Source organism: Heterodontus francisci, chromosome X (genome assembly GCF_036365525.1).
Source record: "Heterodontus francisci isolate sHetFra1 chromosome X, sHetFra1.hap1, whole genome shotgun sequence".
In the NCBI taxonomy this organism is placed as follows: domain Eukaryota; kingdom Metazoa; phylum Chordata; class Chondrichthyes; order Heterodontiformes; family Heterodontidae; genus Heterodontus; species Heterodontus francisci.
Window position 1 is genome coordinate 9,946,849 of NC_090421.1, and position 26,717 is coordinate 9,973,565.

Here is a 26,717-nt window from a genome sequence, read left to right on the forward strand (position 1 = left end):
TATACAATGGGTGGTAGGACCCTAGGAAGTACAGAAGTTCTGAGGGACCTTGGTGTATTTTTCCATAGATCACTGAAGGCAACAGCACAGGTAGATAAGGTGGTTAGGAAGGCATATGGGATACTTGCCTTTATTAGCCAAGGCATAGAATATAAGAGCAGGGAGGTTATGATGGAGCTGTATAAAACGCTAGTTAGGCCACAGCTGGAGTACTGTGTACAGTTCTGGGCACCACACTATAGGAAGGATGTGACTGGAATCTGAAACACACTGCCTGAAGGGATGGTAGAGGCAGGTACCCTCACAACATTTAAGAAGTATTCAAATGAGCACTTGAAATGCCATAGCATACAAGGCTACAGGCCAAGTGCTGGAAAATGGGATTAGAATAGATAGGTGCTTGATAGCCGGCACGGCATGATGAGGGCCTGTTTCTGTGCTGTATGATGACTCTATTTTGGCAATGCCTTTAATATTCCTTTGTGTTTCCTGCAATTATTCTTTCCTTTTTACAGTTATACCTCATATACCAATCAGCCAAAAGCTTTGAATACATTTCCTTGAGCAGCTGGTGTTGGAACTTCTCAGCTTCAAGACATTGCCTGCCATCAACCTTCAATACTATCAACGGGATTGAAGAATAGATTTCACATTGTTTGGAAAGATTTTCAACTTTGTGTACTTGCTGTACGTAATGGATTTCTGTTCTAGCTTTAGCATACTGAAAGCAATTTTCACCTTTCATTGGTGTCACCAGTATATTGACCAATAGTTCTGAGATAGCAAAACCTTCCATTTCCCAAACTGGATCAGCTTCTGCTGAGAATAGAAGAAAGCATATCATGCATATCCCTCAAAAAGGCATCAATTGGCAGAAGAGTGATGAAACCACACCCAACACCAAAGAGAACTATTGTAGGACAGTAAAACAAAGCAGGCCAACGAAAGTGGTTGAAAGCACAGGCAGTCACACAAGAGCGAGCTGGATGAAGGAAACTGATTCCAATTGTTTGTATTACTGGGCAAGAAAATGAATAAACTGAAGTATTGCCTTGTCCCTCAATTTATGTCCAGTATTTCTTGTGAGAGCTCCAGGAATCCAAACTCCTTTAACACGTGTCCTCTGGTCCTATGTTCATTGGACATGTTGAATAGGTTTCATTATTTTAAAAGACCTACATTGTATCTCCCTTTTCAGCAGTTACTTTTCAGCAACCTTAACCAATCACAGTTAATATATTTTATTGTTCAACTAATGCTGTTTTGCAAAATTCATTAGCGGAACTAAATATGCTGAATTTTAAAACAAAATGCCTCTTCCAGTCTCAACGAACATAAAAACTGACTGTAAAAGTTTCTATGGGTATGTGAAGAGAAAAAGATTGGTGAAGACAAATGTAGGTCCCTTACAGTCAGAAACAGGGGAATTTATTATGGGGAATAAAGAAATGGCTGACCAACTAAATGCATACTTTGGTTCTGTCTTCACAAAGGAGGACACAAATATCATACCAGAAATGTTGGGGAACACAGGGCTTAGTGAGAGAGAGGAACTGAAGGAAATCAGTATTAGTAGAGAAATGGTGTTGGGGAAATTGATGGGATTGAAGGCCGATAAATCCCCAGGGCCTGATGGTATGCAGCCCAGAGTACTTAAGGAAGTGGCCCTAGAAATAGTGGATGCATCGGTCGTCATCTTCCAAGATTATATAGACTCTGGAACAGTTCCTACAGATTGGAGGGTAGCTAATGTAACCCCACTATTTAAAAAGGGAGGTCAAGAGAAAGCAGGGAATTATAGACCAGTCAATCTGACGTTGGTAGTGGGGAAAGTTCTAGAGTCCATTATCAAAAATTTTATAGCAGAGCACTTGGAGAACAGTGGTAGAATCGGGCAGAGTCAGCATGGATTTACAAAAGGGAAATCATGCTTGACAAATCTACTAGAATTCTTTGAGGATGTAACTAGTAGAGTTGATGAGGCGGAGCCAGTGGATGTGGTTTATTTGGACTTTCAGAAGGCTTTCGACAAAGTCCCACATAAGAGATTAGCGTGTAAAATTAAAGCGCATGGGATTGGGGGTAGTGTATTGCGATGGATAGAAAATTGGTTGGCAGACAGGAAACGAAGAGTAGGGATAAATGGGTCTTTTTCCGAATGGCAGGCAGTGACTAGTGGGGTACTGCAGGGATCGGTGCTAGGACCCCAGCTATTCACAATATACATTAATGATTTAGATGAGGGAACTAAATGTAATATCTCCAAATTTGCAGATGACACAAAACTGGGTGGGAGGGTGAGTTGTGAGGAGGATGCAGAGAGGCTTCAGGGTGATTTGGACAAGTTGAGTGAGTGGGCTAATGCATGGCAGATGCAGTATAATGTGGATAAGTGTGAGGTTATCCACTTTGGTAGCAAAAACAGGAAGGCAAATTATTATCTGAACGGCTATAAACAGAGAGGGGAATATGCAGCGAGACCAGGGTGTTCTCGTACACCAGTCGCTGAAGGTAAGCATGCAGGTGCAACAGACGGTAAAAAAGACAAATGGTATGTTGGCCTTCATAGCGAGAGGATTTGAGTACAGGAGCAGGGATGTCTTGCTGCAATTATACAGGGCCTTGGTGAGGCCACACCTGGAATATTGCGTGCAGTTTTGGTCTCCAAATCTGAAGAAGGATGTTCTTGCTATAAAGGGAGTGCAGCGAAGGTTTACCAGACTGATTCCTGGGATGGTGGGACTGACGTATGAAGAGAGATTGAGTCGGTCAGGATTATATTTGCTGGAGTTCAGAAGAGTGAGGGGGGCTCTCATAGAAACCTATAAAATTCTAACAGGACTTGACAGGGTAGATGCAGGAAGGATGTTCCCGATGGTGGGGGGGTCCAGAACCAGGGGTCATAGTCTAAGGATATGGGGTAAACCTTTCAGGACTGAGATGAGGAGAAATTTCTTCACCCAGAGAGTGGTGAGCCTGTGGAATTCGCTACCACAGTAAGCAGTTGAGGCCAAAACACTATGTTTTCAAGAAGGAGTTAGGTATAGCTCTTGGGTCTAAAGGGATCAAAGGGTATGGGGTGAAAGCCAGAACAGGCTACTGAGTTGGATGATCAGCCATGATCATAATGAATGGCGGAGCAGGCTCGAAGGGCCGAATGGCCTACTCCTGCTCCTATTTTCTCTGTTTCTATGAGAAACAAATGTCAAGCTTGCTTCTTTCTTTGTCCTGTCCTTGGTTTCAGAAGAAGTGGAGTTGTAAATAGTTGTGAAGGTTATTGTGTTCTGCAAGTAATAAAGCGGTCTTCTAAAATTTGCTGTTATGAATCAACTGTTTGGACAAGACTCCCATATATTTATTCAAGCATGGGCATTGCATCCTTCTGCTGCATTCTGATGGAATTTTACTTCAAAAGAGCTTTTCCAATTCTGAATGTACTGCCGACAACCATTTATACTGCCCAATTCCAACTTGATTCATTGAATACTAATATACACACATCTTTTTATTTTAATGGAGGAGGGGTGTGAAGATTTCCTCTGTTTGTTATTTGCAATGAAATCATAAAAACATGTATATAAAAGCATAAGCATATTCTTACAACAAATAGCATTTCAAGGAAATCTTTTCTTTTATTCATTCCTCACTTGCTCAATGAACAACAAAGGACTGTGGTCACGTCTCTTTGGAAAGTCAACGGAGTAAAGTGTCTGCTAGTTATATTTTAGATATTATATTCCAAGTTTCGGCAATCATTTGTCATTCCACCAAATTATCACTTGTTATAGATTTGCAATTGGGTAAAATCAGTGCAACACCAGAGCCCAACTGCAATTTTAACCTGAGGTCTGCAGATTGACACCACTGTGGCTTCCAGGCCAAGGAATCCAGTGGCAAGAGGAGCTGTGGTCAGGCTGTATGTATTTTTTAGTTTCCTTAGGTACCAGATGTGGCAGAAGTGCTCCTCTAAGCCACATAATCAAACCTTGGTTTTCCCCTGCTCTATTCTTCCCTCCTCCTGACCCACCTCTTCCAACCACTTACCCGAATGCCAGGGACTGTTCCTTCAGGTCCTCAGTCCGAAGCAAAATCCTGCTGCTGCCTGCGGGCCCATTAGTGCTTTCTGCTGGATTGAGGCAGGAGACTCACATGCAAATGAGTTAAAATCAGGGCCGCAATGCCAAGTCATTTTGTAGCCAATCTGCTGCTGTCATAGAGTATTACTAGAGACTGTCATACTATATGTCAAAATAACTTGTTCTTTCATTTGATGTTGAATTTGTCCCTTTTTCAATGCCATATTAATGTTCTCTTTTGGGATAGAAAGGAGTCTAAATAAACTCTAACATTCTAGTGACTCCCAAAAGAATCGCTGATCTTTGTAGATAAAGCCACTTCTCCTAATTGCAACTCCAGCTAAACTTCGTTTTTTTTTTCATTCAGGGTGTTTTTCTTGCACATCATCTGTAATTGCAAGTTTCTACTTCTATAAGCCTGTTATGTGGCTCTAATTTTGTGTTCACACATACTGACAAGGCTCTTCGGTGAAGTATTCATCTGTTCTTCAGTAAGGTGCCCTCTCCAACACCAGGTATTGACAGGGTGACAGATCAGTCAGGGGTCAATCACTGGATTGTCCTTGAACTAAACAAACCATGTACATGCAAGATGAACAAAACAAGTTTGATGCAGCAACTTGACATTGGCATGAAATAGAAATTGTGCTACCTGTTCTCGTGTTACCTACTCCATGATAAATACTGCTTATGTTATAAATTAGATTTTGTTTCCCTTTATGAAACAAAGTATCATCCTTGTGGACAAAGAACACATTAAGGTGCTGCATGGTGCAATATTCCAGGTCAGCACTCAAAGGGTTAACAATTGTGGTTATTCTTTTCACTTAAACACTGCTTAAACAACTATCTGTACAATGTCAGATGTTTGAACAAACATGTCACCAATTAATTTTCCGTTCAAAAGGTGTTTAGCAATCTTAATTATTAGGAATTCAGGCAGATGAATCTGCTGAGTCAGTGTCAGATAAATTCAACAGAAAGAACAGGGACATCAATAGATAAAGAACAACAAATAATGTTATAATGACACCGTCAGCACAGAACCATACACGAGATCTGCAATACCATACATAATACTCACAGATTGACAAGTACTAGCATCAATGCCAGCATCACATCTGTGTAGGTTAAACAGGCCAGGTTGCTAAACACCTTTAAGTATTTGTATTAAATATTGTAACCTTTACATCGTCATGGCTTCCAAGTCGAGTTTAGTTCAACAGAAATCCTGTCAGGTACAATTAGATCCATATAACAGAGCTAGTGTCAGTGCTAGTATAGGTCAGCTTTGAAATCTTGCAAGTATCGCAATTGCCATCTCAGCAAACCTTGTATTGGTCAACTCATCATCTGCACCCCTTTAACTAGAGGTATAGCAAATGTTTTCATTGCAAATTAGGCTGACTTAAACATTGATGCTTTGTAATGATACTGAAACCAATCTGTATTTTAAAAAATTTGAATAAAAGTATCTAAATATCTTCGTTAACCGTTAAATGAGAATAGTCAAAGTTTCATGCAGAATAATAATCAAATTTTAGTTCTGTATTTGAGTCATTAAAGTGTAAATATTATCTGAATCACAAACTACATAATCCAGAGATAAGAAGTTACTTACGCCATCATTATTACACTGAAATCCAACCAATTCCATGGATCTCGTAGAAACGTAAAGCTATCTATGCAGAATCCTCTTGCAATCATTTTTACAAGAGATTCAAATGTATAAATGCCGGTAAATGTGTACCTGTGGACAAAGAAACAAAATCATATTTATTCACAGAGGGTGGTGAATATGTGGATCAGACTGCCCAGTGAGGAGGCAGATATTATCAACAAATTGAAGAGGAAACTGGATGGTACTTTTTTTAAGCAAAAGAGTTTTTTTTTTAAACTTTGGGACTGGCCACATGGTCTTTTCTGGTGTATATTCCTATGATCTTATACTGACAGCAACATTTGTGAGAATAACAGTCATTAACAGTATTTTTGCTGTCTTGGTTTAGGTTCTATTAGACAAACATTTTGAAGCCAATTTGAAAATTAAAATGAAAAATACAGAAAAGAAGCATGGGAATATGCAATGGGCACCTTCTAAAGCACTGCTCTTAACTTCTGGAGACATTCAGCAGGTTTGAATCAAACCATGGCTAAGGCTAAGGGCTTGAAGAGGTCCACTGAATGTATTGCAGAAGTTCATTTCATTTGCAAATGAATAAAGGATTGAAACAAGTTCAAAGTCTTCTACTTGTCACCGGACATCATGACCTCTACTGGCAGTAACCATTCCCTGTCCTATTCTTGCCAGGGACTGCAGCATCCTAAGATGGTTAAGCCACATGTATCTCCATATACTTCTTTATTTTCTCCATTTTCTCTCTGCAGGTGTTGGGGTAGGTCCCAGAAGCTCTCTTATCTCAAGTGCAAATAGCCATTCTTTATGTTTAAACTTGACAAGATGAATCCTCAGACTATTTTACCCTTAGGGGGACATCACAAGTGAGCCCGATCATCATCCAATCTGCACAATTTCCAGCAGAGATCACTGAATAACATTCAGGACCAGAAACACTCGCTGATTTTTCTCCCCCCCTCCCCAACTGAAGGGGCCTGTGGTGCTCCTATCATTCTGGCTGAGATCAACTAATTCAGCACAATGCAGAGATTGAACCTGATCTGTATGGTTCAGTTCAGTACTGAGTGGTACTTTGAGCTGCTAGGTCACCAGATAAGCTGTGCCTATATTTTGAAGATTAACACCAAACAGTGCTCAGTTCTATAACAGTTTTAAATAACCTGAAGTATGGGGCGGGGTGGGGTGCGGGTGCAGGGATGCCTGGGGCTTCAATGAATGCAAATACAAAGCTAATTAACATGGCTTGTCACACAAGGATAATATAATGCATTTCACTTGCTGTCTATAAGAAGGGTTCCCTTGAAACTGAACCATATCCCTGTAATGGATAACAATGTTACTCAGGTTTCTAGACATCATAAACTTCTACTTTACTGCATTTGCAAATCTATGCATTGCACAAGTTACTGCCACCAGTATGCCAGCCAAGAAGTGGTTACACAGTATTTTAGAAAGCCCAGTTCATAAACCACGTTTCAGTCTAGTTCTTTGAATTCTATTAAAAGTGATAATCTGCTGTAATACATGAGATCAAATGCCCAAATTCAAAATACATCTCATGTATTTTTCAGGATGAATGGGATTTTTGGGCTTATTTTATGCTTCTAAGTAATTCAATTCAATTCACTCTTTACCAGATATTCTTAATGGTTTGTAGCACCTAATTTACTCATATTTGTTCTCCATGCCAGGTTATTGTACCATTATGGATAACCACTATATCTGCATATCTGCAGTCTATGCTTAACAGCATGTGCATCTGAAAAGATTTTACGCTGAGGAAAAGCATGCTTTTTTTTATACAACAGGGAATATGATCAAGAAGTCAACTGAACTCCAGTGTGATGCAATATTTATCACATAGCAATTAGAACTACTTGTCCCTCTCCCAAAATTTGATTGGCAGTAGAACTGTTGCTTTAACAGACTATTGAATAGATCTGATGAGACAAGAGCAGCTTACAGCTGATGACAAATTTTATATTTTCTGCCTTCATCTGGAGTCCAACATACATCCCAATTCTATGACATGCTAGTGGAAGCAGCAACATTTTGTGCTGAGGTGATCCAAGAATCCAACTCAATCCCTGCTTTGATGATTTTCAAGATGAAGAGAAGTTATGTCCAGAACGTGGTCAGCCCGTTTGCCTGACACAACAGAAGGTATTAAACTGACCCTCTGCATCTCTAATAATTCCCATTAGAAATAACATTTTAAAAAATGACGTGATATTAGTTCCACATCTGTTGTATAAACAGAAAACACAGGCAGGAATAGCAGAGTATCCATTTTATGCCACTTGTGAGGTACAGCTTGACAGCTCACTTCATACTTTGCCACTTTGGTGTTATAAGCTCTTCCTCACTCACGGAATAAACTGGATGGATCCATAGTTTTTCCCCCTGTCTCTTCTCACTGTATCGCAATGCCATATAAAATGGCATGTGTTCATTGTCATGCACAGCACATTTTGATAAGTTAAACAGAACAAAAGGAAACATTTAAAAGAGGAAATAAAAGAAAGATACTTACTCCACCTGCTTAGACCAGTCTGGGGGTTTACTAAAAGTCATGAATACACAGTTGGTCAAAATAGTGGCCATAATAATCATGCTGAACACTGTAGTTTGGAGTTAAGGAAATCATAATTATTCTTAGTGCTTAATAATTATTAGCACAATATTTGTAGATAATACACTGCATTTTCATTTCCATGGTGTTGTACCTTCTCTGGTTTTTGCCTAAGATCTATATTTTCATCAGTGGGGCTACATATTACAGTGGAACACACTGCTAACTGGGTGATATGAAGCTGTGCCTTACACTACAGAGATCCTTTAAGATGTCTAGACGGCCAACCCCTGACTCTGTGCTTAAGTCTGAGGTGCCAACACCTCATCACAAATCAGACTGAACATCAGAATTTTCAATTTAACTCCTCCAATGTCAGGACTTCTGTAAGTAATTTAATGAACAGATTATCGATCTGTCCAACTTCAGGTCAGCGTAGGCTGGCCTGAGGTAAGATTGCATTACCATGGCTTCATCCATGGTTAATGGCAAAGAATATGCAGCATTCAGATGAGTAACATGGAGCTCGCTGTTTCATATTGGCATCCATGGGGTTATTGGCTAGTTTTGGACCACAGAGTCCTGTTTTTGAATGAGTTGTTTGTGTACCATTTTGGAACTTTCCAAAGCCTATTTCTTTAAAAATAGACGTCAACTTTTCCACTTACTTCTGTGTTTGATGATGTGAAGGAATTAGTTATTTTGGTTTTCAATGAATTTCCACCAGGAAAGGAAATGTCAGAATTCAAGCCTGATCCCATCCCAACCACTGTTCTCTCCTGCCCCTGGCATAAGGTGAGAACTCAAGGCCTCCAGCCTTCTTACAGGATCTCCACTGTTTACATCATTTTTGTCTTGCTTTTCTGGAACCCTGAGGAATATTCCATGTGAGTGACAGTCTGAGAATGGACACCACACAGAAACAACTAAGTCACTTATCAAAATGGATGAAGCAACATAAAAATGCATAACAGAATGACAATCGCTAACAGAGTGCTGTAATCACAGCTTTCACAAAAACAGTGTGGGCTGGTGAAAGGAGTAATGGCAACTTAATATAAAATAGAAGAGAACAGAACATGTGAATGTACTGCAAATGGCAGAGAATGTGCATCATTTGGATGACTAATGCAGAGATGACTATCTGGTTTATAATGGCTCTCAATGAAACTTGATTCTTGTTATCCATTCAAATCAACTCCTGCCTGTTCCACCATACGAAAAGGAACACTTCGGCAAAGATGAAAACATAAAATGCTGGAAGTTCACAGCAGGCCGATCAGCTTCTGAATGAAAAAGTAAACCTAAAATAATGTAACCCTTCATCAGAACAGGGTGCAAATCCACCCTGTATTACTTCTTTAGTTCTTTAAATAATTGAAACAGAGATGTCAGGCTGTATACTACATGACAATTTTGTTTTATAAGTGCTGTTGCTGGCTCAGTCCCTGCTCCCCAGCTGATAGTGGCGGTGACGTAGTTGTAGATAATTGCTCAGATGGTTTTGTTTCAGGAGTCCATAATCTAAACTAGTAGGTTAACTGCTTAGCAAGCAATTCTTCTTGCTACATAACCCATCCTGATGGTATGAAAGTCTCCTCTGTCTGCTGGCTGTAAGGATCCTGTTTGAAATGAGTTTGGGCTGTCTCAATCCAGTCCCTCATGAAAAGGGGGAAAAAGCGCTCTTAATCCTCCACTAAATTGGCAATCTCACTGAAAGAATGGCTGGTTTAGGAAATGAAAATATTTCACACTTGTACCTCATCTGAGCTTCAGTTTGAAGCTGAGGTACATTATCGAAGCAGAGTGTTAGGAGCTGTACTCTGCATCTAACTGTACTACACCTGACATGGAACTTCTTGATGCAAACATTTGGTATCCAAAAAGTGAAATGCTCCATTTCCTTTCAATGGGAAGTTGAATTTAAATGTATTTCCTAGGAAGACGTTATTCGACCCAAACTGATGGGATAAAATTCTTGCGATCAGTTTGGGCAGTCACAACCTAGTTCCTTTGTGTGTGCAAACCCACAGCACAAAACTGCTCCTACAGCACCATTAATTGTCAGTCTCACTCAAAGAGGCAACTTGATGGAGAGAGACAGAAAAATGTCACACTGCTGCAATTGGTGGTGCTTTTCTGAAGTAGGAGTTGAGATATGCTGTTGAAGCAGTGCGTAGAAAGCTTTGCTTTACATTTAATCTGTGCTACACCTGGCTAGAGAGAGCTTGATGCTAATATAAGATGCCCAACATAAGAAATGTTCCATTGGCCAGCAAGAACACCCACCCCTCTTAATGAGTACAAAATTCACCAAAAATAAAAACTGTTCTGCCAAAGAGTTACACCCAAAAGGTTACCCTTTCTCTTTTAGATGCCGATGGACCCAATGTGCATTTCCAGCATTTGTGGCCTGTCTTTTCACCTCTAACATTTCAGGCAGTAGCAACTTTCTGTCGACACGTAGTTGTCATACACTGAACTCACTGCTGCAGTGATAGAAGCAAGCACATCTATCAGTTCACAAAACTTAAATGCAAACCAGATTTTTCTTTTTAAATTTGATATTAAAGTCATTGAGAGGATTAAATCTACAGCATATAGTGCCTGGCGTTACAAAACACATTTGCATTAATTGTGTACTGTGCAATCAGCAAGATAATGTTAAAAAAAAGACTTCATTGCATGTCAGTAATTAGTGTCTCCTCTGTCACTGCTCTTGTAACCAGGGGACCTCAGTCCCCCACCTTGTTAATTGCTCCTGGAAACTGAGTGGTCTTCTGGCTGCAGGTGACTAGCAGACCTGCTTGCTTGCTTGCCTTGCTGGCTGATTGATTACGAGCTGCAGTCTGCTAGCCAGCTTGGCTGATTGGTTGCGAGCCGCCTTGGCTACTTGGTTGCAAGCTGGCTTGACTTGTTGGTTGCACGCAAACTGGCTGATTGCTTCAGCTCTCAGTTCCCCTTTCTGCTCCAGGCCTCAGAACCAGTTCCTGCTTTGCTATCCCCATCATTAAGTACCATAAATGTAAAGTACATCTGTTTCAATCGGAATTTGTACTTTTTTTTAAATCTAAAAATTCCTGCTGTTACGTTCTACTTAAAAGAGTTTTGTAATGTGCCACAGACTCGAGATAGAGCTCCCAAAAAATGCAGTTATTGCAGAATTTGATCTGAAGCTGCCCCAGAATTCTAGGGGCTCTGTGTATATCTGAATAGACTGTTTTAATTCAGGGCAGCTCATTAGCTCCAGCATCAGTTTTGTACTCTCATTCAGAAGACTCATATTCGTGAATGAAGCACGTGCTCTTGCTCCCTCTGTTGGGGACTTTTGCTGGCTATTAGGTAAGCCACTCGAAACAGTAAAATACAGTGTCAGCACTCTTAACGGCAAAGGGTAATTCAATTTGTCTTGAATTGGCAGGGAGACCTATGCCAACCCAGAAGGCATACATGACAATGAATAAAATGAGACACCATTGGTGCCAGCTGATAAAAATTATATGCCTCAGATTGACTCATCCTTATGCTTTTCTTGGTTGATCCTTTTCAGGATATTGTATACAGCTACACAGCCTAGTTGATGTGAAATTAGCTCAGTAATCAGAATAAAAAATAGATGCAAACATAAATTAGAATAGCAGTCTGTGACTTTTGCGCAAATTTGCAGAGTGGTTCTGGTGACTGTATTGGCAAGCAGGTTTGTTTTGGTGCTACCCGTTCTGAATTGTCGTTCTATGAATTACAAAATCCCTTCTTTTCCCTGCACCCCTCCCCATGAAGATAATGTTGCAATCTGTGGTGCAAAAACAATTAAAGGATGCTGCGATATCCAGGCCACTGGAGGAGAAATTAAAGGGCCGAGTGGCTGGAACAATTGTGCAGCGTGCGGTGAATTAATAAAAACCCCAGCTGATTGGAGTAGCAGCATAAATATTTCTAACCAGAACAAAGGTTATTAGATGATAACTGCTGTCAATTAGGCTTAATGCTAAAACAGGTCAGCTCAACATATTAAACAACTATGACACTGGGGCTCAACGTGTGTTTTCACTAAAAACAAGAGAAAAGCAAATTTTTTTAAACCATGTGAACAAATTGCTAACAGAATCTCAGGAGCAGACGACTTTCAAATGTGCAATTCGTGAGAATGCAACTTCATTAGCAGCAATGAAAAATAAGCCGCCATGTTTCTCCAACAACTGACAAGCTACTTATCCAGTATAATTATCAAACATTTTGGTACTTCAACTGAGGAGTGCGTACTTATTGCAGTAAATGACTGAATGCCAGTAGAAAAAAAGCTATTTTAACAACAAAGCCTTACAAGTGCGAATAAACACAGGAACAGAGCAATGGCAGAGCATTTTTTGGTGGGTAATGCAGCCTTGTACGCAAGAGTGGCAATTTTTCAGACACGATCTGGCAGCAATTAAGGAAGACCATGCAAGATTTATAAGAAAGTCCAAATGCAAGGAATGAACATTATTGCATAGTGGGAACACAGGATGTACATGTAATTAAAGATATACGCAAAAAACACAAACTGAAACACAGAAATATTAAAAGGCATAGCAAGCAGGGCATTCGGCTGGACAATTAATTTGGGCCCAGACTCGACACTGCCCGAACTGAGTTCTAAATATTAACATATTTAGAGTGAACCGCTGGGACTGGTCATGCTTCCACATGTATCTTGACCAAACAGTCCTGCTCTGCCTGGCTCCACAAGATGGACTTTTTAAACAAAACTTGTTTTGTTCCAATCATTTTTCTGGAGTTGGCAGCTGTGGGAGGGGTGGGGGTGGGGCTGAAAAATTCTGAGTGGGAAGATCTGATGCCTGTCTGCTCATCACGAGTAAATTTCTCAATGAAGTCCTTGAACAGGGGTTAGGCCCCTAATTTACATATTTAAGGGACCTAACACTTGTTTTAGTCATCCTCGACAAGAAAAGCTCCTCACGAATTTAGCAGTGGGACCAATGCCCGAGAGGATTGGATGCAGGGCGTCCCACTGCTAAATTGGTATTTCAGGGGTCAAGTGAGCACAACGCATACTGTTCTCAGCCCCAAGACTGCGGAGGTAGCAATGTTATGAAAATTACTTTAGACATGCCATGATGAGAAAGAAGAGATTCCAGGAAGAGACTGGGCTAAAACACCATCCTTCAGTCGCCGCTTCTTATACTTAAATGCCAAACTGGCACATCATAGGAGGACACAGCAGGTGGTGGCCCAAACATTCAGGAACTCACGCCATGTGAGGAAATTATGGTTAATTTATGCAAGAGGGAGGATTTGGAATGCATTAGGGCTGGGCCCATTGGAGACAAGAACAAAACTACAGGTGTATCTCAATCACATATATGGTTTTTGATTTGCATTATATGTTCTCTGAAGTGTCAAAACACCTCGATTCATGCAGATGCATGATCGGGCACATAATGATAACATAATACCCAAATCCAGAGGTGTGCACATCTACTAATTATGTACCATTTGGTCTCTTTACAGAGAAAGGGTGATTCAGTGGAACATTGGCTACAACACAAACCTGTTTACTAACCTTGGCCATCCCATCTTGGATGGACACCAACACAGATGTACATACAATGGGAGAAGTAGATACCAATGATCATGAGAAAGCACAGTCTGAGGAAAGGTTAGCAATGATGGTTGATGAGAGGCCATCTGGTATGTGGCATAGACCCAAAATGTTACATGCCCCTCGAATCAGGAGGAAACAAACCTTTAGGGGCTTGACTTGAATTGGACACTGGTACAGCACCAGCCTCACAATGAAGGGTCACTTGGCTCCTTGCACATGAAAGTTAATTTAGGTAGAACGGAGGCTCTATGAATTATGAAATGGAGCATGGCACTTGGCCATAAATCACATGGCAACATTTGTGGCATCACTTGCAACAGTAGGAGCATCTCTTATGAATGCTGGCATTGCTGCTATGGTTACTTTGCGTCAAAATTCCAAGGTGGTCAGCTTCACCTCACCTGAAGAATGGTTGCAAACAACTGTGATGGAGGGAATGTGGAACCTCAAATGCCCACTATTGGGGTCAGTAGGTCAAGTTGGCATTTATGTCAGTGGCAGTCTTGTATCATCTCACAGCTCTGCACAGTAGGTGCCACTTATGAAAGCACAGCCCAGTGACTACACCAGCAGATGCCTGTTACAATGATGTAAGTCTTTCATAGTTAGTCATACAGACAGGCATTGGGTTTTTGTATCCCTTGCAACTCACTAGTTGGCTATGCAGCCGTCCGCCAGTACTGCTTGTTTAACTAGGGGAGGATTTAACAGTTAGGCACACCAACAATTAATACAAAGTAGTTTACAATGCACAAGTGGTAGCAAATTGTGTTCAAAGCACACATCCAATAAGCACTAAAAACTTTAAATGATTTCACTTTCACTAGATATCTTGCAGTAAGTCATTACTTAATTGGGAAGAAAATAGAGCAGTCATTGAAAATTCAAACAAACTATCACCTGACCACTGGATCTTGTTGAAGTTTATGTAGCTGAGTGCATAGTGAGCCTCAGGTGCCTCCTTAATGAAGCACTAATGAAAAAGTAGCTATTTCTGGAAATGCTCACTGTGAGGGTCTCAAAGGTCTCCATGGCACAGAAGTTGAAGGCAGCGCAAACCTTCATAGTCCAGCGTGGACGGCTCACTGTTCCTGTAGATCTTTGTAGATCTAAGAAACAGCATCCTCGTGACCTTGAACCTCCTCATGTTCTACTTCTCTGCAAGGCCCAAGCAACAGACTGCTGTAGTATACTACAGCCTTGGGCTAAAACCTGCAGAAAGCTGTATTTCTCCTATGCTGAAGAACCACCATCGCCTCCTCTTCCATTGTGATATGCTGTCACTGTCCTTTGGCACAAAGCCCCTCTGACCTATTCACTTGTCTCACTCTTAAACTGGTACTTTCAAATCATCCCCTTCATGAAACTCACCAATGTCTGCTTTGATCTGAAGTAATATTCTGACTGGCCAATACAACTCTGCAACACAATGCTGAAGTTCATCATTAAATGGCCTTTTACAAGGCCTTAAAAGGTTAAATTGGTCTTTTTTACTCCTTTGTTTGGAGCTTTAGGAATGCTCAGAGGACCAACAATAAACAAGGACAAATCAGGGGAGATTTTCCTGGATCTGCACCCAGGATTGCCTAGATGCGAGTATGAGAAAATGAGGCAGGTCAGAACCCTTGCATGCACAGAAAACCTCCCCATTTCCTTTCATTAAGTTAAATGGATAGAAAATTCCTGTACAAATATGGGTTCTAATCCATCTGAATTTCAAATATTCACTGTACCCAGATGATCCTGGGAAAGAACCAGGAAAATATCCATCATCTGTTGTTTTCTTCCAACATTCCACCATTCTTTGATCACATATGTTCACTCATATTAGCGAGAAAGCATAAGAATATCAGATCCTCGGTTAGTCTGCAGAAAAAGCAGTCCAGCACATTGGTTGGAAAATACAATGATCCTAAGACATTCTTTGACTTTAAACAATTAGTTTGGCCCTGCTTGGTTTGTGCAGAAACCTAGTCGTCTTTACTATTTGAATGAAAAGTCAATTGTTATTATGATCTTTCTACACTGGCACCACTGGTGTTGAAATTGGACAATCTGAAAGAGTTTTATACCCCATGACAAGGGATAGTGAGTATGACAGGCTGCTCAATCTATTTTACTGTACAATGTTGAAAAAGTGGCCAATTTGGGAGAAGGGCCCATATTAGGCTGTAAAATTATTTAGTACTCAAGCGTATTGACTACTTGCAGAATTCCCAGATAAACAGTTGCCACTACTCTCTCAGAAAACACAAATTAATGTGTGATCTGAAAAAATGAACAACCATTTGATTAACACTGCTTTGATGGGATCAAGTTATAGACAGTTGACTTGTTCCAAGTGTTAAGGCTGTCACTTGGCTGAAGATACATCAAGTACAAGGAGATCAAAGAATGGATTACTTCAACTGCTGGAGTATTTGGTACATTGAATTGTTACCAGTCCAAGCACTATTTAATCATCAAGACCAAGATTCAGGTGTGCCCTGTCCTACTGCGCGTCACATCTTTGTACTTGATTCGAGCACAAGAAAAGAAAAAAGTTGCATTTTTAAGTCAAAATGCCTACAAATGGATTCTAGTCATGCATGGGTAAGATAAAGTGAACACTGAAAGAGTATATCAGCATAGTATAGAGATTCCTACGAGTTGAATGACTCCTTGGCTCAGGTTTCCAAAATCTCAACATTTCAAATGAAAAGGAAGAGCTATTAAACAAAGCTAACAAGCTAATGAAGGTGGAAAATTGGAGACATTACAAGACACTACTTGCCTCCACTGCCTTTCTGGGCAGTAAAAGTAAATAGTATCAGCAAATTCAAGAAGGAACTGAACAGATAATTGGCAGAGATTGCAACTGAAGTTGGTATGAAAAATCAAGTCGCGCATGCTTTTTTTCTTTAAACTTTGAGGCTGTCCAGATGGACTTCAACATCTTTAGGCCCTGTGTATTCCTATTGTTCCTGAATGTCAGTTGATTTAGAATGTTAATACATTGAACATTCTCTTCAAAACAAATGCTGACGAGAAAAATAGTTCTAGTAATTCAAATGTGAAATATGAAAATATTTAACAAAAATATAAGATGGTTTTTACTTTAGCAAATAAAATTACATAAATGTGAGAAAAATACTTGAAGATTTAGAGGTTAACACAGACAATGCTGGGACAAAGTTTATGATCACAGTTAATGTGACTGACTCATGGAAAAGCTAATGCACAATGTTGTTCGTTATCTATCTGTTCCAAATAATCTGGCTGACTGATGTTTGCAAGTTGAAGTATAATGCATAAGTTATGCACTCTTCTAAACATGAAGTATCATTTATTTCTGTATCAACAAGGTCCTAGTTGAATGAAAGAAAAACTGGTAGGGACCAACTATAAGTAAAGATTTCATCTGTGTATTATGGTTAACAAAATGGTAAACCTATTTATAATGAACGCATTTGTGAGTTTGCTACGCCTGGGGCACAGAGGAAATCATTTCCTCCTCCTCCCATTGTCTTAATATTAAGCGAAGTGTGATATATAAGAGATTGGCAGATGCTCTCAAAATGTTTATATAAATTCAGAAGTGTTCTTGGAACATTAGAATCAGAGAATCAGATATTTACAGCACAGAAGGAGGCCATTTGACCCATTGTGTCTGTGCTGGCTGATAAAGAGCTTTCCAGCCAGCTAGCCTGATATCACTTACCACCTCTTGGTCTGCAGCCTTGTGGGTTATAGCACTTTAAGTGCATTTCCTAGTACTTTTTAAATGCGATGAGGGTTTCTGCCTCTACCACCCTTTCAGGCAGTGAGTTCCAGATCCCCACCACCCTCTAGGTGAAAAAACTTCTCTTCAACTCCCCTCTATCCTTCTACCAATTACTTTAAATCTATGCCCCTGGTTATTGACCTCTGTACTAAGGGAAATAGGTCCTTCCTATCCACTTTATCTAGGCCTCAATTAAATCTCCCTCAGCCTCCTCTGTTCCAAACAAAACAACCCCAACTATAGACATGCAAATGATCTTTAGGTTTTTACATATTTTAATTCATTCAGAATAGTGAAGGAATTTTTTGTTGATTTGATCACACAAGAGGTTTACATGTGTACTCTTCTTTTCCCCAAATTGAACAAAGTGGTAGTGCCACACAGCATGTCATAATCAAGATGCAATTTTGCCTGCCCACTCGCTCTGCTGCTGTTAACTCGAAGGAGTGATTTTTCCTTCACTTTTCACATATTCATGTGAAAAGCTCATGGTGTAGGGGGTAACATATTGGCATGGATAGAAGCTAACAGGAAACAGAGTAGGCATTAATGGGTAATTTTCTGGTTGGCAAGATGTGGGGTATAATGTGGGAAAATGTGAAATTGTCCATTTTGCCAGGAAGAATAAAAAAGCAGACTATCTAAATGGTGAGAGAGATTGCAGAGCTCTGAGATGCAGAGAGATCTGGGTGTCCTCCTGCATGAATCGCAGAAGATTAGTATGCAGGTTCATCAAGTAATTAGGAAAACTTCTTGCTTCTCTCTCCAAAGATGCTGCCAGGCCTGCTGAGTATTTCCAACGTTTCTTGTTTTAATTTCAGATTTCCAGCATCTGCAGTATTTTGCTTTTATATTATTACTTAGGAAAGCTAATAGAATGTTATCATTTATTGTGAGGGGAATTGAATACAAAAGTAGGGAGGTTGTGCTTCAGTTATACAGGGCATTGGTGAGACCACATCTGGAGTACTGTGTACAGTACTGGTCTCCTTATTTAAGGAAGGATGTAAATGTGTTCGAAGCAGTTCAGAAAAGGTTTACTAGACTAATACCTGGAATGGGCGGGTTGTCTTATGAGGAAAGGTTGGACAGGCTAGGCTTGTATCCGCTGGAATTTAGAAGAGTAAGAGGTGACTTAATTAAAACATATGAGATCCTGAGGGGTCTTGACAGGGTGGATGTGGAAAGGATGTTTCCCCTTGTGGGAGAATCTAGAACTAGGGGTCACTATTTAAAAATAAGGGGTTGCCCATTTAAGACAGAGCTGAGGAGAAATCATTTCACTTGGAGGGCTGAGTCTCCTTGGAACTCGACATACGAACATAAGAATTAGGAGCAGGAGTAGTCCACTCAGCCCTTTGAGCCTGCTCCACCATTCAACAGGTTCTTGGCTGAACTGATTACTCCACATTTCCACCTACTCCCGATTACCTTCCACTCCCTCTCTTCATCAAAAGGCAGGGGAAGCAGAGTCTTTAAATATTTTTAAGGCAGAGGTAGATAGATTCTTGATAAGCAAGGGGGTGGGGTGAAAGGTTATCGGGGGTAGACGGAAATGTGGAGTCGAGGTTACAATCATATCAGCCATGATCTTACTGAATGGCGGAGTGGCCTACTCCTGCTTCTAATTTGTATGTTCGTATGTTCACGTAATGAAGTGATAGACTGGAGAGTGAAACATTTTACAAAACAGCTATAAGAAGTTTCAGGAATTAGTTTGTTTCAATAGGGAAGAAAGGAGTGAAGAACTTGTGCTACATCTTTGTGTAGCTGCAACACAAAAGCAGTGATGTTCAAACTTGAGGCTCTTGAGCCCTCACATTCTGGTCGTCAAAGACCAGGCAACTCAATTTTATTTGTATTTATATTTTTTACTTGATGGTTTGTTCCTGTTTGAATTATCAAATATTTAAAGAGGCCAATTTGAAGGCACAAGACAAAAAGATCAACAATTGGAGAAAAACTTGGAAAGCTGCAATGAAGAAATAAAAAATGGGGAAACTTGTGTGTTGTAAGATGTGCAAGATATTGTGTACAATTATTTAGATCATTTGATCTTTGAGACTGTGCTCCATCATTCTAGCCAGTCATTACTGTCTATATTATAAAGGGAGGTTAATATAGTTCATTACTATGATATTTTATTGTAGTTACTTGCTTATATCATATATAACATTTTTTCATATTTAATGGAGATGTTATCTTGGGGATGAAGAATTCCTTGGGTTGCTTTGTGTAGAAAAATCATAAGTATGTTCTTTCTGAATATATTTACAATACTTCACATAGTGACCAGAGCAACTCTACCCCAATATCTTGTTCCAATTACTGATACCATTTTTCTTCTGAACATTTGTTTTCAAGAGAATGTTCAAACTGTAACTATTCTAAACCCAAACCACACAACACGCTGATGAACACTCTCACTGCCTCAAGCTTCAGTGGATCCAAACCATAAAGGAATACTGGGCACCATTAAAAACTTTTTTCACTTCCACTAAATTAATTTTAAATGTGGAGTATAAACAGAATACATTATGAAAAGCCATGTAATATTGTTCTTATGCCACTCATGGTTGAACCACTCAATTTATCATGTCAGCCTCTCATGAAATATAAAACCTGAACCACGGAATTTCATAATGTGTCCTCTCCACCTTCTGTCACCTTGTCACAATGAAATACTGTTAGACTTGCCCAAATTAGTCGCAAAATTATTTTGCAATGTCACTGTATTAATATTTCATATGCACAGCTAAAACGTAACACAAAATGCTAAAAGATAATAGCGTAATATCGTGAAAAACTGTTTATATGTACTGCATAAGAAACGAGGGGAAAGAAATCTGAAAGGCACATTATTTCGATATAAGAGATTAGATATACCAATACTTACTGCATGATGAGCACATGTTTGGACTTGGCAACAAATTGCATGCAACCTGACTTTGCATTTAATTTGCTGATATAAAGATAAGACGATGGAAAGCACAACATAGTACGTTCAAAACTGCCTGGTTATCATCCTCTAACACAAAAGAAAAGCACCATATAAAACACTAAAAAGGATATGAATGTATCAAAATTTTAATAGCGAATCTCCTCAGTGGATTCAAAGGGCCTAAAATGTACATGGCAGGTGTGGCACTAAATCGGAAGATAGCTTTTCCTCTGTTTAGTACTATAAAGGTCTGTGAGGAGAAAAAGAGGAAAAATCGTTACACAGATTGCAAACATAAAATGTTCAACACATTTTCATTCAGAAGGTAAGTTGGTAAATGTTGCTTCAACGAACAGCTTGGAGAAAGCTGAAGAAAACATTTCTAATGGCTAGTTCTGTGGTATTTTCAATGCGCTGCATCAAACAAACATTTTCAAGAGAAGCTGAATATAACAAGGGAAAACGTCAAACTTGCATTGCGAATCGCTTAACTTGGAAATCAGTTATTATTAAATTCACTTGGCTTAATGCACAGGAACAAAGATGGGCTTTAGTTCTATACAGAAAAGGTTAAGTGAATTGAAGGCTCTTGCTGTTGAATTGCTGAGTAAGGAACTTATTGTACAAGCAGAGGGACACATGCACCTCAGAAGTGACAGCACTGCAAACAAGTTGTGTAGGTGCCCCTCACAAACTGAATAAATTCAAACACAGAAAAATAATTTTTCTTTCATACCACAGTTGTATGTTCAATTGTACATTTAAAGGCAATATACAAATGATGGAAACTGTATACATTTTTTAAAAATTTACTAACACTAGCAGAATTGTATCCCACTGACTTTACAAAATAGTTTTGGATGAAGAAGGCCTATCTTTAGCCTTTTGATCTCATCCTTCCAGAATACTAATCCTATTGTCTCCCCATTACAGTATCTCACTGTTTTTTTTAAATAAGTCCGATGATCTTGGTTTCAACTACCCTTACTGCCAATCTGTTCCCATTGTTGATCACCTTCTGTGTAAAGGCTTCACACACACAATTGTGGTATCAAATATTACACCTTTCTTGATAAAGGTCTGCTGAATTCTTGTAAATTACGTGGTTGTGATATATTATGAAGGGTGCAAATGAACATTTCCATATTAACAGGGACTGACTAGTCCAAATTTAGTTAGAAAGATGAGTGATCTTTATGGGATTGAACAGGATTAATTCTCATATGGAAGTGACAGGCAATGTTCCACAGCTTTTCTGTAAAAAGATTCAACTGCAACAGGCTCGCACAAGTTCACTGCATTTTTTGTTTTAGATTTTTTTGGTCATTTTTTTGTGCTCAACATGGCAAAGAATATTCATGGTGGGGAATAGCACACCTCATTTGAGACATTCAGAGCCAGCATCAATCATTTGCAGATCAGGGTAGACACACCCAAACACAGAGCAAAGCTTCCTTTACTCTGTTGAAACCTCAGAAGAGCAGCCCCTACTGCACCAGTTCATCTTATGACCAGTGACTTGAGTGTGCCAATTAGGGCCAAATCGTGGACACTTTTATGCTGTGGGCATATGCCTATGAGGAACTGGGTTGAATAAATCTGTCACATGTTTAACCATTTTTCCACCACAGATATAATACAATTACAATAATTCAGTTCATTCCCAGGATATTAAGATGATCAAGTGTTACCATGTCACAAAACATGCCGCCATCAATTCTTGGCCATTTGAAAAATACAGGATATGAATTTGATCTATATTTGCAAATTGACATGGCTGATTATCTTTTGTACGTTTTCAAGTCATTGAGAACCACTCCAAAATCATAAACGTATTTATAAAGCCAGTCAGGTGAAAGATTTTGAAATTGTTCATTTTGAAGCCACAATCTTTGTTTTAAAACGGTGATGTAGTCTGTTCAGCAGCCTTTATCATTTTGGGACAGTATTTCATCAAATTAATACCATGGACATTTAAAGTAGTTCAATATAATTACTTACGTCTTTATATGGATTGCTTTAGTTACCTTCAAATCCGCAGCTGTGCATCAGGGCTTTGAACTGGTCAGTCCATTTTTGCGACTAGTCACCCAATAATTTTGAGAAAGACTAAACTAAACAGTAACAGTCCATTTCTCCAATGCTGAACTTTGTAGATTAACAATGCTTGTGCAAGAGCGAACTGTTTTTGCATTTGCGCATATGCAAGCAGACCATTCCACGTTTGCACGTGATCATATTTGATTCATGTATGCACATAGATTTATTTAAAAAATGTCCTCTCCTGTCTAGTTTTAGACTGGCCAAAAGATGGTTAACCTATCTAAGTCTAAAAGCAGCACTGCTTGCAAACACTGTCACTGCTCCAATCAACTATCTGATACTGGTGAGCATAAGTACTACATTAACATGCGATAAGGTGGTCACCTAACTATTTTTGGCCAGGCAGTCCAGTTTATGAGTGGTATGTCTCGAAATTTCCAAAGTAAAATTCAGACAGCATATTGTGGAAGTATCAGTGATGAAGGTTTTCACTATAATTTCATCAGCCAAGGAAACCTCAGATCTCAAGCCAAGAACCCATTCACCCTGGCCTTCCAACAAGCAGACTCTTGGTGTCAACGCACCTGTTCTGAGGTGGCACAGGGTGTTGACAGAGCAAGGGTTGCTTCAGATATTGGTCAATTTTCCATATGTCAAAAATGTCCTTTGTAAACATCAATCCCAAGTGCCATTTGCAGCCATTCCTGAACAGCACAGCAGCCCAAGTACAATGACAATGTCCCAATGCTATATCAGGAGCATGTTAAGATGAACGTTTAAATATTACTGATGAATTAAAAAGTAAATTCCAATGTGGCATGTCAAATTACCCTTTGCAATGTTAGAAGCACCCCCACAATCTATTGTTATAAAATGTTACTCCAGAAGAGCAAAACTTCTCTAAGAGTTGGCACTGATGACCGGCAATTATTAAATAAACTGTTCCACAAAGGCTACAACACATTAGATTGAATTTTAGAAACCGTATTGCACTCTTTATTTAAACCATAAAATAATGATAAATAGTGACCTGTCAGCTAACATCACCACAAGATCCTTCCAACATAGAAAATGTTTGTTACTTGATAAACAGCCCTTCTCTCACCTGTAGCATCCTAACTCTTCTCTTTATTAAGGCTACTATTAAAGCCACTATTCTGATTTATTTTATTTCCTAAGATCCTACTTTACACATGCTTCCTCCACCTTAATCCTCAGTCTTGAAATCAACACTCAAGTGATCCTGTACTCTTACAGATTCTTTATCAGGACCTCAAGACTGCAGAACTCTGTACCGCCCTCAGTTTTCTCTTCCTCCTACTATCTACAAGCTTTCAAAACCCAAACCAGACATTATTTAACCACTACGTCTTAATTTAGGGCATCTTTTCTCCTCTTTTTTTTTCTACCTTATTGTCATCTTGACAATCGGCCCTTCAGCTTGACTTCTCAAAAAATACAGATCACTACACATGAAGTTTCACTTATGTTACACCACTAGTATAAATTCAGATTCTTGGGAGGGAAAGGAGAAGGCGAAGTTTGTTTTTGCATGAACAGCCAACGCACAACATAGCGCCACACACTGAATGCGCAAAACAATTCAGTTAGCATTTAACGCAGTGAATTTTTCACAAGGGAGTTTCAGGTTTTGAAAACCTTTTGGCCAGGAAAACCAAGGTGTTGCATACAATGATTGCTGAACATCAAAGCTGTCAAATTTCAGAGTGAAGAAAAAACTTGCATTTATGTTGCATCTTAGCACATACAACAGTTATGCAGCAGCCATTTTGCGCACAGCAAGATCCTGCAAACAGCAAATCTGTTTTTGGTAGTGTTGAGGAATGTTGGCCCACAAACTCCCCGCTCTTAATTCGTGCCATGGGCTCCTTAATGCCCACCTGAACCACAAGCAAATGGGGGGTCTTGGTTGAACACTTCATCCAATGGATGGCATGTCTGACAGTTCAATGCTGCACTAAGGTCCCAGCTTTGATTATGTGCTCAATACCTGGAGAGGGGCTTGAATCCACAACTTTGATTCAGAAGTGAGTGTGCTACCAACTGAGTCAAGCTGAATGATTGATATTTCCAAGGTCACCTTTCAGCCTGAATGCAAATTTGAGAAGATAGAGTGAAATGCTCTAGATTGGGAAAATAGGATTCGATTTGAGATTTTATTTAATCTTTCTCCTAATGGTTCAGTTGGTAAGTACACCGCTCATTGTTGTACTAAGCCATCTAATCCAGAATGATCCTAGGTTTGATTTCCCAAGCTCTGCTGAATTAGCTTAGTTCAGTAGGACTACTACAATTGGCCTTAGCACCATTGGACAGGGTTCCTGTCCCTGATTGTTGCCTCTTGATTGTTGCTGGAAAGTGCATGTGTGTGAATGCTGGGACAGGATCAGGGTTGGCTGTGATGATCTCCTTCACCCACCTCAATAGCCCACCAACTCTCAAGAATGGTGATGTGGGCCAGATACAGGAGAGTTGGCAACTCCTATGACATGGTGCACCCAGCATAAGTCTGCACCTTTGAAAAAGGTGGCGAGAGAGAGAGAGGCTGGCAAACAGACAAAATAAATAATTCGTCAATTAATGGTCATCCTCACTTATTTAATGAATGTGGTCTCACCTTTTAATATGTAGGATTCAGTTTGTACAGTGAGAATTTTGGAATCAGTAATTTTTATTACATTTTCCTTTGAAACACCTGTCTCCCATTATATTACAGAGCTGCAGAAATGTCAGAATGGACTCAAATCTAGTCCTTACCTACCTTGTTGGGGATCAAAGATTTGAATATGATTTGCACTGCTTGGTACAAGGTTAATTTTCACAATTTCTCTTTACTTATACAGTCTATTTTGCTTTACGCGATTTAAAGCACAAGAAAAATTAATAAATTGTTCCTAAACTGTGTACCAATTGTAGGACTCATTAATCAATGGGAGCCTTGATGTCGAATTACAGGTAGACTTGTATTTAGTCCCATGAACAATATCATGAGCCCCCTGTGTATTATATTTTCTAAAACAATGGTAGAAATGGTGAGATTCCCAAAGCATCTTTGAGAAAGTAGCAACCACTTATTGTGCAAGTCAGAAGATTTCACGAAAGCCACAGGGCTGCTTCTCCTGGTGACTCAGTTGTCTCCTGCTAAGTCGTACAGTCCAGAAAGGTCTCAGGTTTGATACTTGGTCTGCGTGAATTACCTGATCGCAACCAAAACAGTGATGACATTACAAATGGCATTAACAACTCTGGGGTAGGGAGGAAGAGAAAAAAAAATAATCAGGTGCCATTCTCACTCCTAATAGCTACTCAGTGATCCTTATTCTGAGTATGTTGCGGGCATAATTAGAACAGTTTGCATACACTTACCATCTAGGCTCACACATGAACAGCCTCGAGGGCAAGGTACTGGAAGTAAAGAGCAGCCCATACCACCATACCCCAAGAATGAAAATTGGCAGGAAAGGCAACTAATCCTCAGTTCTTTGCCAATTATCCCCTATCGGCATATAGGCTGGAACTGAAGGTGCTGGTCTGTTAAAAGATTCTTTTCCTCTCATTGCTGTGAATATAGTGAAGTTTTCACTATGAAGTTTAACCTAAGGAATCAACAGTGTGCAGATTCTGGGCAGAAATCCTCTGACTTACTTCTATGGGCGGAGAACAGGGTACAAGTCATACTTTCCTGAGCGTGAACTCTGACATGTAAAAAAAAACAGTGCTGGGGAAAGGAGCATCTAACAGATAGGCTTTCTTGTTTCCTAGCCAGAAAGCTAGAAAAAGTGCTATTTGGGGAACATTACAATGTTACCATTTCTTCCAGCATCATGCTATCCTACCAATCAAAATGTGTAATTTTAATCCTCAGGAGGATATTGGGTGCATATTTTCACTAAAAATAAAACATAATGGTCTGGATATCACTAGGGATAGACAAGAAATCCATTTATTTTTTACATTCAAGGACATACGTGAATTTGAAAAGGAAATTAATTTATCTAATAAGTCTTTAACATAGAGCAAAACCTCTCAAAATGCTTCACAGATACCAAATCAATAA

General features: G+C 39.6%; 1 protein-coding gene across 10 annotated transcripts in view; it reads right to left on the minus strand.

Moving 5' to 3' along the window:
• LOC137358726 (sodium channel protein type 8 subunit alpha-like) overlaps positions 1–26,717 on the minus strand; it is a 238,476-nt gene that overhangs the window by 161,232 nt on the left and 50,527 nt on the right. For 5 of the 10 annotated variants that reach the window (XM_068024971.1, XM_068024984.1, XM_068024972.1 and 2 more), the window contains 3 exons: positions 20,727–20,846; positions 8,249–8,337; positions 5,698–5,826 (listed from right to left, as the gene is read on the minus strand). The exons of 1 other annotated variant lie outside the window; for it this stretch is intronic. In XM_068024971.1, the coding sequence (XP_067881072.1) occupies positions 5,698–5,826; positions 8,249–8,337; positions 20,727–20,846 (338 nt within the window). Of the gene's footprint in view, positions 1–5,697; positions 5,827–6,170; positions 6,225–8,248; positions 8,338–20,726; positions 20,847–26,717 lie in introns of those variants that run through there. 4 more of the 10 variants (XM_068024974.1, XM_068024978.1, XM_068024977.1 and 1 more) reach the window with 4 other exon arrangements.